General features: G+C 43.8%; 1 protein-coding gene and 1 pseudogene across 5 annotated transcripts in view; one reads left to right on the forward strand and one right to left on the reverse strand.

Annotated features, from left to right (window-relative positions):
• Positions 1 to 18,656, reverse strand: part of NINL (ninein like) — a 187,473-nt gene that overhangs the window by 125,288 nt on the left and 43,529 nt on the right. For 2 of the 5 annotated variants that reach the window (XM_075564189.1, XM_075564188.1), the window contains exons 4-5: positions 3,555 to 3,715; positions 1,748 to 1,814 (exon numbers count right to left, since the gene is read on the reverse strand). The exons of 1 other annotated variant lie outside the window; for it this stretch is intronic. In XM_075564189.1, the coding sequence (XP_075420304.1) occupies positions 1,748 to 1,814; positions 3,555 to 3,715 (228 nt within the window). The remainder of the gene's footprint in view (positions 1 to 1,747; positions 1,815 to 3,554; positions 3,716 to 18,656) is intronic. 2 more of the 5 variants (XM_075564193.1, XM_075564192.1) reach the window with 1 other exon arrangement.
• LOC142422554 (RNA-binding protein PNO1 pseudogene) lies at positions 16,681 to 17,684 on the forward strand (annotated as a pseudogene).

The raw sequence follows: 18,656 nt of genomic DNA on the forward strand, positions 1-18,656 counted from the left end.
TTGTTTCAGTTTTTAATATTTTGCTTTTTTTCCTATGAAGTTTTTCTCTGTGTTCTAATCATTGTTTTCCAGTTTGTCTTTTCAATGATTTTCTGTATGTAAAGTCCAGGCTATGTAGATTCACAGAGGTAGTAACCGGCTTGATAATTGTGTAGAGCATGGTAGGAGTGATTGGTGGCAAATTAGGAACTAACAACGAGTTCATGAGAAAATGCGCTGAAATTCATTGTGGTGATAACTGCAGAAACGTTCTTAATAGGATAGAACAATTGAATTGTATGATAGGTGAAATATGAGGGAGTACCCCCCCCACACCAACCCCAGACCAGAATTGCGCTGGGCAGAGTGGAGCTTTCATAGTACCCATGTTTCCTGCTAAGTATGCATCGAGAAACTTGCTCTGAGTTAGTGCACCCCATGGCACTGGGAAGGTTTTCTCTGGTCACGGTGAATTTTTTCATAAAAGCAGTTTTGCTTGAAACCTTGCTTTTTGAGATGGCCAATTTAAGAAAACAGTGTGCAGTGGTGAAATTTTGTTTCCTACTCAAGGAAAAACACTGCAGAAACTGTTGTGATGTTGAAAACAGCTTACAAGGGCAGTGCTATGGGAAAAAACTCAAGTGTTTTTCTCATTTCAAAAAAGGTAAAATATTGATTGATGACAAACCTCATTCTGGATGTTTGTCAACTTCCTGAATGAACGAAAACGTCAACTCATCATGCATTTGGAGTTTGCTCCACCAGGCAAGACTGTTAATCAAGCTTTCTATTTAGAGGATCCGAAAAGATTGCATAATAGTGTGTGATGAAAATGGTCTGATTTGTGGCAGACAGGGGACTGGTTCTGCCACCACGACAATGCCCCTGCTCACACAGTCATCTCAGTGTGCCAGTTTTTGGTAAAAACCAGCATGCCTCTTTTGCCCCACACACCTTATTCACCTGACCTCACTTTGTGTGACTTCTTTTTGTTTCTTTGAATGAAGAGGGAAATGAAAGAACAGAGATTTGAAGACAAAAGCAGAGATGAAGAAAAAAATGGAAGAGGTACTGTCAGCCTTCCAAACAGATGAGTTTGAAAAATGTTTCCAAGAATGGAATCACAGGTGTGACAGATGTATGAAGTGTAATGGAGAGTACTTTGACGGTGACATGGTTGTTTTGTAAAAAAATTTAAATACATAACTTTGAAAAAAATCCATTTTTGGTAACTCCTTCTATCTTCCAATAAAACTATTTTAAAATAATAAATATGTAAATGGGGTTAGCCCAGATTCAGTTGTACACAGGTTAAGACTTGAATCAGTGGTCTCCTGTATTGCTTGCTGTCCTTGGGAGTTATCAGTAGCTTGTCACCTGACTTACCAAGCTTGGACTTATTCGTCTCTTTAGCCACAGGCTTGATCTGCCAACCTTGAATTCATTTCCCTCTGTAGCCATAGACCTTTGTCTTTCAGCTCCTTTTGGGCCCATCAACTCCCAAAGCTATGACAGTCATGAAAACCCTGCACCCTAACATCAGCATCATGGGCCTAGAACTTGCTCAACTTGGAATTTGCCTTCTTCTACATCTGTGTGAGCTATTTTCTTGATGCGACGCTCTCTATATAAGTATATCCGGAGAACAGGCTGTCCAGGGAGATTACCCACACTGCACTCTCCAGGAAACTATTCTTGTCACAGCAACACTGCTGACAATCCAGGTCCTGGATCTTTCAAAGTACCAAGCATGAGGTCATGGTTTTACCTTGTGCCTCAAATAACTCATTCTGAGGCTCTTTGGCACCATCAGGTTCTTCATCTGACTTGAAACTCTGTGGAAAAATGGAAAGGATACATAAATCCCTTGGAGAATATCAAAAGCACTTGCAGAACACCAAACAAACATGTAGCACTGGAAAGCTCTTTTGTGTAACTGAAGTGGACATGCTATCTGTACACCAGCAGCACGTGGATCATAAATTCCTTATTGAAAGTGAGAATGCCAGAAGTGGCAATAGGGAGCATGTCGTACTTTGTGAAATCATACTTGGTGTTCCTACCCCCTAAGTCATCAGCACTTTAAGTGGGCACATGCAGTCAACTGTCTTGGTTACCTTACACCAAGAGAAAAGACGAGGACACCCAGAAGCATCTGATTCTGTCAAAATCTTATGGTGTATGTAGTGACCAAGTGAATACCCACAAATGGAATCGGTGGAGTCCTGGTGACATAGTGCTTGAGCACAAGGCTACTAACTGGAAGTCAGTTGGTTTGAACGCACCAGCCTTGGAGACCCTTTGAAGCTGTTCTACTAAGGACGATGGGGTTGCTAAGAACCCAAGTAGGTTAAATGGTAGTGGGTTTGGGTTTGGGTTGGACCAAGACTCAGCATTCTAAGCAGGAGCAATCTTGAGGACTGAAAGCTGAGAGCAGACAACAGGAAGAGTCTACGGAAGCGATGAAAGAAAGAAGCATCGTGCTACCGATGGAGTCCAGCATGCGACAAAGGGACAAGGTAGCGCCTTCAGCTCAGACCCTGTCCACTGTCTCTCTGGGGTAACTGAGGTCTACAGTGCTTAGGTGTCTTGTCTACCAGAGGTCTAGGGCCGACCCTCCAGTGCTCTCACACCCTTGAATTTAAATGACAAGTCAGAGCAACACCAGTAAATTCAGTCCCACTTCCCTAATGCCTTCCACTCACTGAAAAACTAAAAATACCCTTTCCATACCCAGTTTTGAGTACCAAAAAGGCCTCAAAAATCAGAAGAGCCCCGATGAAGACAGAGTCTCATTAGCCCAGGAAATGATAATTCAACCCACGCCATACTTCAGATCCAAATGTAAAGAGAACAGAAAGCAAACGTAGCCCAACGTAGCACATGCATCCATGAAAGAAAATTTAGGATTTAAACGTGTGCTTATTTGTTTCCCCCTGCCTTACAAATGTTTAAGATTAAAATCAATTCAGGACTCCAAGTTACCTTACTAAAGATAGGTTCTTGATATGGTCTCGTCTTTCAATCTGACAGCACATAAAGGAGGAACCAGTAACATTCTGGAATCCTTGAATACAGATCTAACAAGTATGTGATTTACTTAGGACATGTGATGCATCATCATGAATATGCTTCTTGACATGGAGTACAGTGAAGACCTGGCCCTTAGCAGGTGTCTGGGATTCACTCCAGGTACTTGAAGTGAGTAACTTAATGAACTGGGAGAAGGGAGCTGAAGCTAGCCCCCAAAGCGACAGGGGAGTAGTAAGTATTTCCTGTCTTACAGTTTCGAAGCACTACAGTACTAGCGTCAGAAAGGAGTGAGAAACAAATGAAAACATTTCTGCTGTTGCAATGTCTGAAGGAGAGCACTCTGTGTCCAGGGTCACATGGAGACAACTAGACCCAGATCTTATTTTAAATGAGATCTTATTCCCCAATGGTAACCCTAGCACCTGTCTACTTAAAATTCCAGGGAATGAGACTCTCTCTGCTTACATTCTCTCACAACCATGTGAACTAAGATATTTACCTGATATTAGGCACTCAAGTTGGAGAAGGAAATTCTGACCCACCTCCACACTTTGCAGAGATGTTGCTCGGTGGAGCTGGCTGCTCAGGCTGCTCTGTCCTTGCTTATCTGCTGCATGCCTGACTTCAGTCTCCAGTGAGCACAACTCAGGCCGGGTCCGACGACCATACCACTTAGGACCACTCACATACTTCGGTAGGACAGCTTGTGAGAGAGAGAGAAAGGAAGAGGGAAATTTGGTGAGGAGCCCTTTAAATGAGCTCTCTGAGATTTGAATGTGTCTACGTTATCATGGATGAACATTTTTACCCAACAGAAAGCATTAAAAAGAACACGAGAAGCTGCTTCTCTGTTAGGTGTGAATTGGGTCTGAAGGCTAGTAATAGTGGCTCAACTTTATGCACTGCTTGAAGTTTTCAGAGTCTATTTTGCTTTTGTTTATGCAATAAAAGGCTGAGGGGGGGGAAAAACACCCCCAAACCCTCTAAACCTGAAGCCCTAACTTTTTATGCAAACAGTAGGTTCTCCAGTAGTCTAACAATCTAGGGCTCTGGAAGCTGAAGATCATCTTCCAAACCTAAATGTCCTCGGAGTACATCTTAGCCACCAACAGAGGAAGAGAGAGTGGTGCGTGGGATCTGTGGATGTGGGGTCAGGATACAGGCAGGCAGGTACCTCTGAAAGTCAGAGCATGTCTGGTGAGTCTGGGACAGAAAGAGGCTTTCAACAGCTCTCTGCTTCCTTTTGAAATCCTTTCTTCTCTATATCTACAAAGAGTAGCTGGGACCTCTCAGCCAGAGAAGAAATTGATGCTGAATTCTCATGAAAATTGAAAGTGGAAGCTAGGAAAAAGAAATGGGGACGGGTGGCATGGAAGCCTGATCGAACAGGCCATGGCTTCAGAGCAGAGCCAGTTGAAGAGAAGGCAAAGAGACTTTCATGAGGTAGGGACGGGGCAACAAAACCAGATGCATATTTCGGTGCACATGTGTCTTTTGTCTCCCTACACAGAAGTCTTGCTTCGTAGGGTCATGCGCCACCTCACTTGTTTTCTGCGGACATTGACCTTGGGGTTATGCAGAGCAGGAAGCTGGTTAAATCTGACTGCTGGTAGAATAGTGATACCACAGCAGATAGGAGTAAGGTGTTACGTTCGAGTTCTCATGTGTGAACGTATTAGGCATGGCACTATGCTGGTGTGGTGAGTTATGAATTGGACTGCAAACAGCAGTAAGAAACACTTGCACAACTACACAGGACAAAGATGGGGCTTTCGACTCCATTCTCGGAAACCCACAGGGGCCGTTCTCCTCTGTCTTATGGGGCCGCTATGAGTTGAAATCCACTCGATGGCAGTGAGTGCGTGTGACATCCAGGGCTTCCGACACTGTGTGTGGTGGTGATATAACCTATCACACCACAAGAGACTTTTGAAGTAAAAAGATATTGTTAATAAGCATGATTGGATGACAGGTATCAATAAGGAATGGCTTGGGAAATTCTAAGGAAATGTGACTACAGCTTATAGGAAATACCAAGCAAGAGAGAAAAGTTTCCAAGTCAGTAGCTCCCTTCAAGGAGAAGTAGACAGGAGAACCATACCTTCCGAGAGAGAGACCACGAGTAAAGCGCTGCCCAAAGGGTGCGTGATAGAACACGTCTGACTCCCTATGAAGGGCTCTAAAGTGGGTTTGTGTGAGTGGGGAAGCATCGATTTTTTCCAGTATCCAGACAGGGATCCCTTGGTGGTACAAATCATTTATGTGCGTGGCTATTTACCAAAAGGCTGGAGATTTGAGTCCACCCAGAGGAGTTTCAGAAGAAAAGTTTAGTGACTATGCAAACAGAAACCCCTGCCACCGGAGATCCTGTGGACCGCAGTCCAGTCTGACACCCGTGGGCCACCGTGACTCACAATCCAATAGACAGCAACTGGCTCCCCCCCACAATAGTTTTATTGAGATATAATTCACTTAGCACACACTTTCATAGTTCAGTCATAGTTTAAAAGAAGAGTTGTATACACATCAGCACAATCAGTTCTGGTGCAATCTCCCCACTCCCATATTCATGATTTGCTTCCCAATTCCCCTCAACACACCTGTATCCCCTTTAACGATTACATCATTTGTTGTCTCTATACATCTGCCCCTTCTGGGCTTCATAACTGGGACACATACTTAAAAAAAAACCCCAAGAATAAAACAGTGCACATTAAAAAGGGAAGAAAGAAAAGTCTACCGGCAATATTAAAATAAGCTAGAGCAAAAAGACTGTCATGAAACAAACAGGACTTCTTTAATTCAAGGACCCCTTCAGGGTGTGTAAGAAGAAGGGCATTGTCAGGGAGGGAAAAAGAAAGCTGGTGACAGAAAATTCATTTCTCCCTGGACTCATCAAACCCACCACCGGAACAGACCATCTGCCAACATCCTGCTCCGAGAGCCCAGCCCACTGCTGCACCGCCTGCCTGTGAGAATTCCCATTTGCTCCTTCAGTGCTGGCTCCACAACATCATTCCTTCCTTTATAGTTGCTGCCAGCCAGCATTTTCCTTAGAATAGTAAGCTGTCCAGAAAAACATGCTTTTTTCACAAGCCTTTCTAATGTTCTCAGAAGAACATCCTAGGATGGAATCCATATAATCCGAACTTGACGGTGGGATAAGCATCAGAGCCTAAATTGCGAGAATCCTGTGTGTAGCAGGCAATGGGAGATAGTGGAAATCCAAGATCCACTGGTGGAACTCCGTAGGAAGTAAGCCTCCAGAGACCTCCCCTATCTAAAATTGAGGGAAGAGAGGAGAGTGGTCACTAAACAAGGTGCTTGAAGAGAGGAGATAGAAAACCAAAGGCATAAATCTGACCTCAACAGTTAAAACTTCGTTAGTAGGTTCTCTGCCCCCCCACCCCCACCCCTTTTGATGCAGGCTGGACCTGATCTGATTCCCAAAATTTTCAGTTTATATTGTTTTCTTCAGTTTTTGTTTGCTCATATTAGAGTATATCTCAGAGGAGTTATTCAATGGAGGTCACCTTCTTGAAGCTGTGTTATATGCGTTTCTGTTTTTCAGTACTTGAAACCTAGGATCAATGAACCTAGAGGGAGAGCATGTAGGATAAGGGGTTTGGGGGGAGGGAGTACAGTGGTAGATATGGGGTAAAAAAGAGATGATGTCAAGGAGTCCATAGAAAAAGAATGCTTGGAAACTGATTGTGGTAACAATTGTACAATTCTACTTAATGTGATTGAAATTTGGAATGATATATGTATTAAATGCCAACTAAAAAGAAAATGAACATCCTAGGAACTTACCACCTCCAAGAAGAAGAAATACAAAAATAATATCCACACAGGCCAGGAAGAAACAAGAGTAGCAAACGAGTGATCAAAACACAAATAAATGTGTCAGCTTCCCAGTATGTGATATTATGAGACTCAAACTCTCAGGTTTGGAAGGACCATAAGCTATTGCACCAAGTACTTTTTTTTTTGAGTCTGAGCAGTGGCTTTCCTTTTGCTACACACACGAGAATACCAAGAGTTCAGGTAATGGTGCTTTGACATTGAGACACTGGTTTGCTTTCTTTTTGTTGTTGTTGTTCAGAACACAACTGGACTTTTATTTGATACAGAACATAATACAGTTGCATGAGCACAACAAACTGAAAAGCCAAAGGAACAAAGACGTGGTTCTAGCAAGTCTTTTAATGAATAATAAAACATTTAAGCTTGATAGAAGAATTCATTTTTTCTAATGCCCATATGTGGCAGTTACATAACTTCCTGTCAACTTGTGAAGAGATGGAGTCTATACTGTCAACCAGGTCACAGCCTGATGACCTCATTCAGAGGCCCGAAGGAAATAAATAGTGCACTGGAGGCCAGACACATTCTTTCTGCTTCATCTTACTGCTGACAAGCCACATGGAGCTACACTAAAGGAGACAGAGCCCCAGAGCTGGAGGAGGCACGTGGAGCCCATGCCAGCACTTAATGCTTCCACCACTATTGGATCCACAAGACTTACCACCACTGGCCTGTGATCTCCCATTATTCAGCATCATTGCATGGCTGTGTGAATCTAAAGAGGAATTTATGGGCTAGTATTGACGTATGGGGTAACATTGGACTGATGAACTTGATCTGGACTGGGCTGGGATGTTTTCTTAATGTACAATTGCTCTTTGATATAAAGTTCTCTCTTACACACATATGAGTCTCCTTGGATGTGTTTCTCTAGTCTACCCAGACTAACACATCATACTTTTGGAATTCCCACTCTGTTGTTCAATGGACACACCTGCCATGTTTTGAGTCAGAGAGAGAGGCAGTGGAAATGAAAAACATGCTTAGACTCCCAGATAACAGTACACTCTTCTGACGTGGCAAATGCCTGGTTATCTTGTCATTCTCTAAAGAGATCTATCATGTGGTTCCTACAGATGGCACAGTTATCAATCACAATATCCCAGACCCAGAGGGCTACTGCATTCCACTTTTTTACTTCGAAGCGGTTCTTGCTCGCACCACCGGTGGTGCTGCTCGGGTATCCACATCCATCACTGCTGCCATTTTGGAAACGCACGGTCTACTGGCTTGGTTTGACAGGAAAAGATTTACCAAGGGTAAAGATAAAAATATATTGACATTATGTATTTAATAATGGTCTTTAATGGAAAGAGAAAAAGGCAGGGGATCAGGGTTGTTCTTAAAAATTCAGGACATCTGGGCACTTAATGAAAGTAATTAACCCCAAGAGAGAAGTAAAATAATGTTGACCCGACAGGACTCATTCAGCTAGAGCTCCTGCTGCCAGACCAGAAAATTGGGAGGTAAGGTGAAGGAAATGGGCAGGTGGAATCCTGAAATTAAAACCAGGGCACTAGGGTCTCTCCTAAACCCCTTTTTTTGCATGTGATTTCCACTCACAAAGCAAACCAAGGATGCTTTAAAGTGCTCTAGCTTTGGCGAGCCCACGGGTACCAGCTGCGCCCTTGCTGGGAGCAGCGATTTCTCCAGGGCTGAGTCCTAAAGGGGACAGAATCCCAAACACGAGAACCCCATGCAGGAGCGGCAATGGCAGGTAGCCAGAATTTAAAGTAGAAGAAAAAACAGGTATTTACCCCAGGTAGATAGATTGCGGTGTGGAAGAAAATAGGCAGATAGTCGGAGTCCAGGGAGCAAATTTAGTTCCAATTGGCAGAGAAGGAAACAACCCCCCTGATAAGCTGGATCTCCCCGTCTGGGGGTCAGCCTGACAGCCCCCAAATCGGAGTACATCACAAGCATAATAATAACAAAAGAGTCAAATATATATTTTTGGTTTAAAACTCAAACCTAAGTCTGGTTGCTCAGCTCCAAGGAGCACATGGGCAGTGGGGGATTGGGGGGCTTAACATAAATCAGCATAAGAAGAAACCTAGCTAAGGAATGCCAGAACTCAGCTAAGAGCCGGATGGCTTTTTGCATATCAAAGACATGCTGTAGCAAGTGTCAGCTTCAAACAGCACATAAGTACAGCCCAGAGACTTTGGGAGACAATTCAATTTGATTTTATTCTAGCTGGCCAGGGTAATAAAATAAAATAACAGAAAAAATAAAATCCATTGATCTAGTAGGCACCAGTAGACTAGATAGGACAATAAGCCCAACTTCCCTCTTAGTGATTCTACACATAGCTGGGGAGGCCCTGCCTGTCCTGGGGCCCTTGCCAGGGCTGTGGAACACTCCAGCCCTCAGCCCTGCTGCAGTGCTACACACAGCACAAGGCAGGTACACCAGTGAACTCCAGCACTCAACTGACGCCTGGCCACGGGTGCGATCTTGTCTTTGAAGTAAACCCACACAGCATCTGTGGAACCCTACATCAAACAAGTACACCACCCCGCTACCTTGAGGAAGAGTTGGAACTCCTCCAGCCTCAAGGACAGGTGATCAAGTCCCAGTTACCTCCTTACCTACTACTCTATTTCTTCTCTCTCTATTCACTATCCCATATTTGCCACTGCAGTCAGTCTCAAAGAGCTCAGGTTTGTGTTGGGTTTTTCCTTTCTTCCTTTTCCCTCTTTCTCCTCTTCTCTCCCACTCTCTCCTATCATATATCCCTACTGGCTTCCAGGTCACTATCCTCCACTTAGGGCAAATCAACCCAAATAGCAGGAGGAACTCCAGCCTGCCCACCGTGGGAGTGCTGTACATCACACAGGGCATCTGGGACAAACATCTACAACACGCTGCTGAGGAAAACTCAGTTGGGGCTCTAAGGTGATCTTGTCAACTAGAGCAATTCTGCTCAGCACCACTGGGTCCCAGCATTGAAAGTAACACCAACCTGCCATTGTGGCGCAGGGTCTAAGCCCCTCTGGACACACATTCAAGCAATTAGGGATCAGCTATCTATTTATTCTCGGTCTCCTCCTTCTCTCTCTCCTCCCTCTTTACCATCACTGCCAATATTAGTGAACACAATTGGGGTTTTCCCCCCTTCTCTCTATATTCTCTTTTTCCTCTTTCTTTCTTTGTTCTCTTCACTTCTCTCTCTGCTTGTATGGTTCTCTCTTCGCCCTCTCACTCCTTTCACTGCTGGTTCACAGACCCCTACCTAGGGGAACCCTGTCCTCCCAGTGGGCAGCCTAACCCCTAAGACAGTGCAGATCACAGCACAGCACGGGGTCAGCTATTTCTTTATCTATTTTTAAAATTCTCACTCCTTTGCCTTCCTTTTCGCTCCTTTTTTCTTTCTTTATGTTCTTCTTTCATGTTTTCTTCTTTTCTCCTCTTCTAGCTCTTCTTTTTCCTACCCCAGCCTCAGCAGATTCAGTTCTCTTTTTTCGTTGTTGTCTTTTCTTTCTTTCTTTCCTTTTTTTTAAAAACCGTTTTCACATTTGTTTACTCTGTGCATTTTAGTTGTGTATGTGAGAGTGGGTGTCAGTTTGCTTGGCATTGTTGCTCCAGTCTGTGTCTTCCTCTTTCTCCTCTCCTTTCACTCTTTCTGTCACAAGCCACTGGCGGCCTTCAGGCCACTCCCTCTGCTTAGGGAAACTCTGAAGGCCCAACTGGGGAGCTCCAACTGCATTTATTGGCTTGGCAAGCAGCTGGGAATTCACGCTCGTCCTCTTTAGACACCAAGCAGCAGGGGGTTCTCCCTACATCCCAACCAGGAGGCCCTACAAGTGATTGAGGAAATCGCCTGACCACCACTGGTGGGGCTCCACACTACTGCGGGAACATCCACCCAACCTCAAAGGTGATCTCTCTGTCAATGGTAATCCCCCTGCCAGCTACAGAGCTCTACACCAAGGCGGGAATACCCACATGCCCTCCTCAGCACTACAGTTGCAGAGGAAAACACCACAGGACAGCTGAGGTGCTCCGAGAACCGTGAAGCCTACTTAAATATCGTCCAGGGAAGTGACGCCCTTGTTGGCCCACAACAACCTGACCAGTGTCACATAAGAGGAATATCCAACACACTTTCCAAGTAACAGAATACTGGACGGCTAGGATAAGCGTGAAACCACCGGAAGATATAGCAATAATCTGACCCCTAAGTACAGCTACCAGTAGGTAGTTCATAGAAGTACTCACATGAATCCCCAAAGAGAGAGCCCAGGGCTCTTCGACTCAGGAAGATGGCTCCAGGCTCTTCTAAAACAATATGTAAACAACAACCAGTTCTAACAGCTCAACAACAAAAAAGCAGGAGAAACAGAAGACAATGCCAGAAGAAGTCATGAACCTAACGATGGGCATAGAAGAAGCAGATATTGACCTGCCACAAAAAGAAATTTTCAAAATGCTGCCTGAAATCATAAAGGATATGACGGAAGAAATGCAGAAAAAAGATGAAATGATAGCGGAGATAAAGGCAGCACACCAACGGGAAAGACAAGAGTTAAGGGATGAAATAACAGAATCCAGTGAAAAATTGACAGATCTTGCCAATAGGCTTGAGGAGGCAGAGAATCGCACCACTGACCTAGTGGATAACCAAGCAGACCTCAGCAAATAGAAAAAGTAGTCAAATAAGACAATCAAAATAGCTGAAGAAAACTTGAGAGCCATGTCTGATTCTATGCAAAGAAAGAATATTATTGCTATTATCATGTGGTTCTCATGTTTCTTTGTTTCAATGTGACAAATAATACTAATGGTCTTTCTTTTGTTTGAACAATCCCTGCATCCCTGGTATGAAGGCCACTTGGTCATGGTGAATTATTTGTTTTATATATTTTTGTATTCTCTTGGCTAGTATTTTGTTAAGTATTTTTGCATTGATATTCATTAGGTCTACATGTAATCTCCTCCCTGGAGGACGGACAGCTGAGAACTGGGTGAGGGAGACATTGGATGGTGTAAGATATAAAATAGTAATCATTTATAAATTATCAACGGTTTGGGGGAGGAGGAAAGGGGAAGCCGATACCAAGGGCTCAAGTAGAAAGCAGGTGTTTTGAGAATGATGATGGCAACATATGTATGAATGTGCTGGACACAAATGATGTATGTACAGATTGTAAAAAGAGTTGTATGAGCCCCTAATAAAATGATATTTTAAAAAGAAACAATATTAGAATGATTGGACTACCAGAATAAGACACAATACAGAAGTCAACAGCGAAAATAGCAAGAAAATTCTTAGAGGAAAACTCTCCCAGCTTAATAAATGGAACTCAGGCGACCATTCAAGAGACTGAAATAACACAAGCCAGACTGAATCCCACGAAGAAGTCACCAAGACACATAATTGTCAAATATTCCAACTATGAGGAAAAGGAGATGATCATAAAAGCAGCTAGGGAAACGCAAGCAGTCACGTATAAAGGTACCCCAATAAGAGTATGTTCAGCTCTATCAGCAGAAACAATGAAGAAGAGGAGGGAATGGAGTAACATATTCCAATAATTGAAGGTAAACAACGCAAACCCAAGAATACTTTACCCAGCCAAATTATCTATTACGATAGATGGAGAAGTAAGAGTCTTCCCAGACAAGGACAACCTCAAAGAATATATAAAAAGAAACCCAGGCCTACAAAAGATCCTTGCCTATCCAGTATATGCAGATCAACACTCACTGAGGACAAAAAAGAGACCATCACATAGGACAACTCCACCCATAGGGCGACAAAGAGAAAACAGCCCCCAGGATAGCGTCAGCTCAATAGTGGAAAGAAGGCAAACATAAAACACACACACAACACAAGCAGATAAGATAGGTAGACAGGAAAATGTCCAAAACAAAAGGTACAAGATGATATCACAGAGTCCACAGATGGATATAATAACGCTCAATAACAATGGCCTGAACGCAGGCATTACAGGCAGACACTAATAGATTGGATCAGGAAACATAACTCATCTATTTGCTGCCTCCAGGAGACTCATCTCAAGCTTGCAGAGAAAAACAGGTTGAGAATTAAAGGCTGGAGAAAAATATACCAAGGAAATGGTAATGTAAAAAAAGCAGGGGTAGCAATCTTAATATCTGACCAAATTGACCTCAAGACACAGGCCATAACAAGAGACAAGGAGGGGCACTATATAATGCTCAAGGGAACAAAAAACCAAGAACAGTGAGTATAATAAACATATATGCACCTAACGAGAGACCTGTGAAATTCGGGAATCAAAAATTCCAAAAGATGAACAAAGAGATCACAGGCTCAACAATTATAGTTGGTGACTTTAATACACCACTCTCTGAAAAAGACAGATCATTAGGAAAGAAACTCAACAAGAAGACTACAAATCTAAATAACACAATTGGACGAATTGACTTGATGTTTTTCAGAGCTTTTTACCCACATGCAAACAAATTCACATTCCTTTCAAGCTCACATGGTACATATTCGAAAATAGACTACATGCTGGGATACAAGTTGAACTTGAGTAAATTCAAGCACATAGAGGTTATACATACATCTCTCTCCGATTATTGTGCCATAAAGCTGGAAATTAACAGAAGGACGGTGAAGAAAACAAATACAAAAATTGGAGGATGAACAATTTCCAATTGCAAAAGGAGTGGGTATTGACCCAGGTCAGAGATGAAATCAGGAAGTTTCTAGAAACCAATGAGAATGAAAATATGATGTACCAAAACTGTGGGATACAGCAAAGGCATTTATCAGAGATAGGCTGATAGCAATAAACACACACATTAAAAAGGAAGAGAGACTTGTCGATGATATGCTGACACAAAACTTACACCAATTAGAGTAGAGTCAACAGAAAAACCCTACTAATAGAAAGAGGATAGATATAATAAAAATCAGAGCCAAGATACAGTAGAGGGAAAAGAAGAAAAGTATCGAAAAAATTAATGCTACTAAAAGTTGGTTCTTTGAAAGAATTAAAAGAATTGATAGACCTCTGGCAAACCTAACCAAAGAAAGGAAGGAACAAATGACATTTGCAAGGCTGAGGGATGCAACCGGGGACATTACAACAGACCTTAATGAAATCAAAAGGATAATTACACAATACTATTAAGGTCTATACTTTAACGAATTCAAAAATTTGGAAGACCTGGACAAATATTTTCAAAGACAATCCCTCCCAGACTATCGCAGCTGGATGACAAGAACCTCAACAGACCCATAGCAATGGAAGAAATAGACAAGGCAATCAAGGGTTACCAACGAAAAATCCCCTGGGCCTGGTGGCTTCACAAGAGAATTCTACCAAGTATTCAGGGAAGAATTGACCCATTATCAGGCATCAAAGAAAAAAAAATCATATATTGGCTACACATCTCCATGATATGATCGCAGAGGACAAATGGGTGCATAAGCAAATGTGGCGAAGAAAGCTGATGGTGCCCGGCCATCAAAAGACATAGTGTCTGGGGTCTTAAAGGCTTGAAGGTGAACAAGCGGCCATCTTGCTCAGAAGCAACAAAGCCCACATGGAAGAAGCACACCAGCCTGTGCGATTGCGAGGTGCCAAAGGGATCAGGGATAAGGCATCATCAAAAAAATAAATCTTACCATAGTGAATGAAAGGGGAAGTGCAGATTGGAGACCCAAAGCCCATTTGTCGGCCACTGGAGATCTCCTCACAGAGGGGTCTACGGGAGGAGATGAGTCAGTCAGGGTGCAATGTAGCACCGATGAAGAATACAGCTTTCCCCCAGATCCTGGATGCTTCCTCTCCACCAACTACCATGATCCGAATTCTACCTCACAAGTCTGGGTAGACCAGAGGTTGTACACTGGTGCATATAGGAGCTGGAGGCACAGGGAATCCAGGGTGGATGATACCTTCAGAACCAGGGGGTGAGGGGCGATAGTGGGAGAGTAGAGGGTGAGTGGTTTGGAAAGGGGGAACTGATTACAAGGATCTACATGTGACCTCCTCCCTGGGGGACGGACAACAGAGAAGGGAGTGAAGGGAGATGCCGGATAGGGCAAGATATGACAAAATAATGATCTGTGGATTGTCGAGGGCTCATGAGGGAGGGGGTAGCGGGGAGGGAGGGGGAAAAAAAGAGGACCTGATTCAGGGGGCTTAAGTGGAGAGCAAATGCTTTGAGAATGATTAGGGCAGGGAATGTACAGATGTGCTTTATACAATTGATGTATGTATATGTATGGATTGTGACAGGAGTTGTATGAGCCCCTGATAAAATGTTAAAAAAAAAAAAAAAAAAAGAGAGAGAGAGAGAGAAACTAATTACCCACTGAGGAGGTGGGCAAAGGACCTGAACAGAAGTTTCAGAGTCTGAAATCCGAATGGCCAATAAACATATGAGAAAATGGTCCTGATCATTAGCCATAAGAGAAATGCAAATCAAAACAACTCTGAGATACCACCTAACACCCTCAAAGATAGCCCAATTCAAAAAATCAGAAAGGAATAAGTGTTGGAGGGGCTGTGGTGAAATAGGAACTCTCATCCACTGCTGGTGGACCTGTAGGTATGTACAACCCCGATGGATATCGATTTGGCAATTTCTGAAAAAGATGGAAATTGGGTTTCCATACAACCCAGCAATCTCCCTACTGGGCATATACCCAGAAGAGGCAAGAAACAAAACACGGCCAGACATCTGTGGTCCAATTTTCATTACGACACAGTTCACAATCGCAAGGAGTTGCAATCAATCCAAATTTTCATCAGCAGACGAATGGATTAAAAAACTGTGGTGCATACATAAAATGGAGTACTATGCATCGCTAAAAAGCAGTGATGAACGCATGAAGCATAACGCCACATGGGAAGAACTGGAGGAAATTATACTAAGTGAAGTAAGCCAAGCACAAAAGGACAAGTATAACATAAGTGCGCTGAGGTTTTATATATATATAAAGACCAGAAAGGTAACTGCAAAAGTAGCCCAGGGAAAAAGCTACTGTATATAAACACTCCAGGGGTGAGGTCCAGGTAGTATGGCAGGGGCCAGACCAATTCCATAGGTATATATGGTAGCCAAATAAAAGAGGATGGAAGGAGGAAAGGGGAAAGCAAAAAAAAAAAAAAAATGTGTGATGGGGGAATAAGGTACTGACCCACCCAAGGGGAAGGTATTGTTTATGTCTCCACAGGGAAAGAGGGACCAGTTACAAAGCCAGTGCCAGACAAATACAGTGTGCTGGTAAGGAGTGGGGAGCCAGTGGAGGGGCCTTAGGGCTCAGCCCCCATACCAGCTATGTGGACAACTGCCCCTCCTCCAGAAGAATTTACTTGAGAGGATGGCACTGAAGCTGCAGCTAGGAGAGAGGGGCACGTCTGATAAGAGCAAATGGGAGCAAATGACGGGGGAGGAAGAGAGAGTGGAGCACATCCTGGCCCATCAGGCCTGGAAGACGATACACCCGCTCTAAACAGCCAATGGGCAGAGTGGACAACATGGATGATCCCACTACGAGACATGCTGTCCCTTGCTGGCCCAGGGCACTAAGGAGGACAACACTGGAGACTCAGCGTTGGGACTGGCCCAGACTGACCCTACGACAGGGAGGCAAACCACTAAAAGTGAGTGGCAGAGCAACTGTGGGAGCAGAGCAGGGAGCCCTGAGGGAGTACAAAGGGCAGACTCTGGGGCCAGAGCATGGCACCCCATTGGACCTGACTGTAGGACACGCCTAGAGATTAAAAAAATCAGACATTCATCTATTTACAGGTTTTTACTTCCTTTTAAAAATTTTTCTTCCGAGTCCCGGGGATGGAAGGCGAGATGGAGGCGCAGAGCGCCGGGGCCGCGGACGGTTTCGTTCACATCACTCGCAAGGGAAGCCGGCGGACGAGGAAACGGCAGGCTAAGCAGCTGTCGGTGACTGAGGAGAGCAAAGACGGGGACCGCATGGGCACTGAGGAGGCCTGGCCCGCGAAGAGGCCCGTCTTCCCGCCCCTCTCCGGGGATGGGCTCTTGGGCGGAAAAGAAGAAACGAGGAAAGTCCCCGTGCCAGCGAACAGATACACACCACTGAAAGAGAACTGGATGAAGATCTTCACGCCTGTTGTAGAGCACCTGGGACTTCAGATCCGCTTTAACTTGAAATCGCGGAATGTGGAAATCAGGACTTGTAAAGAAACCCAGGATGTCAGTGCCCTGACAAAAGCCGCTGACTTCGTGAAAGCCTTTATTCTGGGGTTTCAGGTCGAGGACGCCCTCGCCCTCATCAGGCTGGACGACCTCTTCCTCGAGTCCTTTGAAGTTACAGACGTTAAGCTGTTAAAGGGAGACCACCTCTCGAGAGCAATCGGACGGATCGCTGGCAAAGGAGGGAAAACCAAATTCACCATTGAGAACGTGACCCGGACACGGATTGTCCTGGCCGATGTGAAAGTTCACATTCTTGGCTCTTTCCAAAACATCAAGATGGCAAGAACGGCCATTTGCAACCTCATTCTGGGAAATCCTCCATCAAAGGTTTATGGCAACATCCGTGCGATGGCCAGCAGAGCAGCAGATCGATTCTGACTTCCCGTGTGAGACTCGTGTTTTGACTCTCTTAAGACCACACACTGACAGGTGGAACCATGTGGAGAATTCTTCAGTCAGCTCTGCTCACTCTCAGCCAGAAGCATGTCCAAGGCAAAGTGGGATGGTGCTCACCCTGCAGCCTTTCGGGTCATCGTAACTATCAGACATTAATACCATTCTACATCAACAGGATGTAAATTGTCCTTGTAAAGCACAAGGCAGATGTGCAGTCTTTAATTCTCTCATTAGAGGGGAATGCTTTAACTTAAATTGCTCTTCAGTATAAATTTGTGAGTTTGTAAGTTTATAAATATTCTTCATGGGTTTTAGACTTCTTAGAAAATCTTATGAGTGATAAATGACCCATGACACAAAAAGCGGTATGTGACTGTTATAATCAAGCCATCAGCAGTGTTGGCTCTTCTGTATAAATCAGGAAAGGCTACTCTGTTCCTGCTTTGAGGTCTTTAAAATTAAAGCCTTCTGTCACAAAAAAAAAATTTTTTTCTTCCAATTAATTTATTCTTCTATGGGTAATTAGTTTCCATTTTTGTTGTCATTGCTGTTTTCTCACTCATCGCCTGTCTTGATATGGCTTGATTTTCCGTATATATTATTATTTCTACAGATCTATCTAGATAAGATAGACTGGATTAATAGTCTGGAGGAGAAAACAATGGGACCAATGGTTCCACGGGACATGGGAGAGGGAGTGGTGGGGGTAAGGAGGTGGTGCTGACCAACCCAGGGAAAGCGGAGCAACAAGTGATCCAAATCAGTGGCAAGGAGTTTGTGAGAGGTTTGGTAGGGATTCAGCAAGGGCAATGAAACCAAGAGATATTACTGAAACCCAAATGAAAGCTGAGCATGATAGTGGGACAAGAGGAAAGTAAAAAGAAATAGAGGAAAGAACTAGGTGACAAAGAGTATTTATAGAGGTCTAAAGACTGGAATATACGTATGTAAACATATTTATATGAGTGTGGGGAAATCTATGTGCATATATTTATAAGTTTAGTAATAAGGCAGGAGATGGACATTGGGCCTCCACTCAAGCACTTACTCAATGCATGACCATGTTGTTCTATTAAATTGGCATTCCAGGATGCACACCTTCCCGACACGATAGCTGAAGGAAACTGTGTACATAAGCAAATGTGGTGAAGAAAGCTGACGGTGCCCGGCTATCAAAAGATCTAGCATCTGAGGCCTTA

The sequence above is a fragment of the Tenrec ecaudatus genome, chromosome 12 (assembly GCF_050624435.1).
Source record: "Tenrec ecaudatus isolate mTenEca1 chromosome 12, mTenEca1.hap1, whole genome shotgun sequence".
Lineage (NCBI taxonomy): Eukaryota > Metazoa > Chordata > Mammalia > Afrosoricida > Tenrecidae > Tenrec > Tenrec ecaudatus.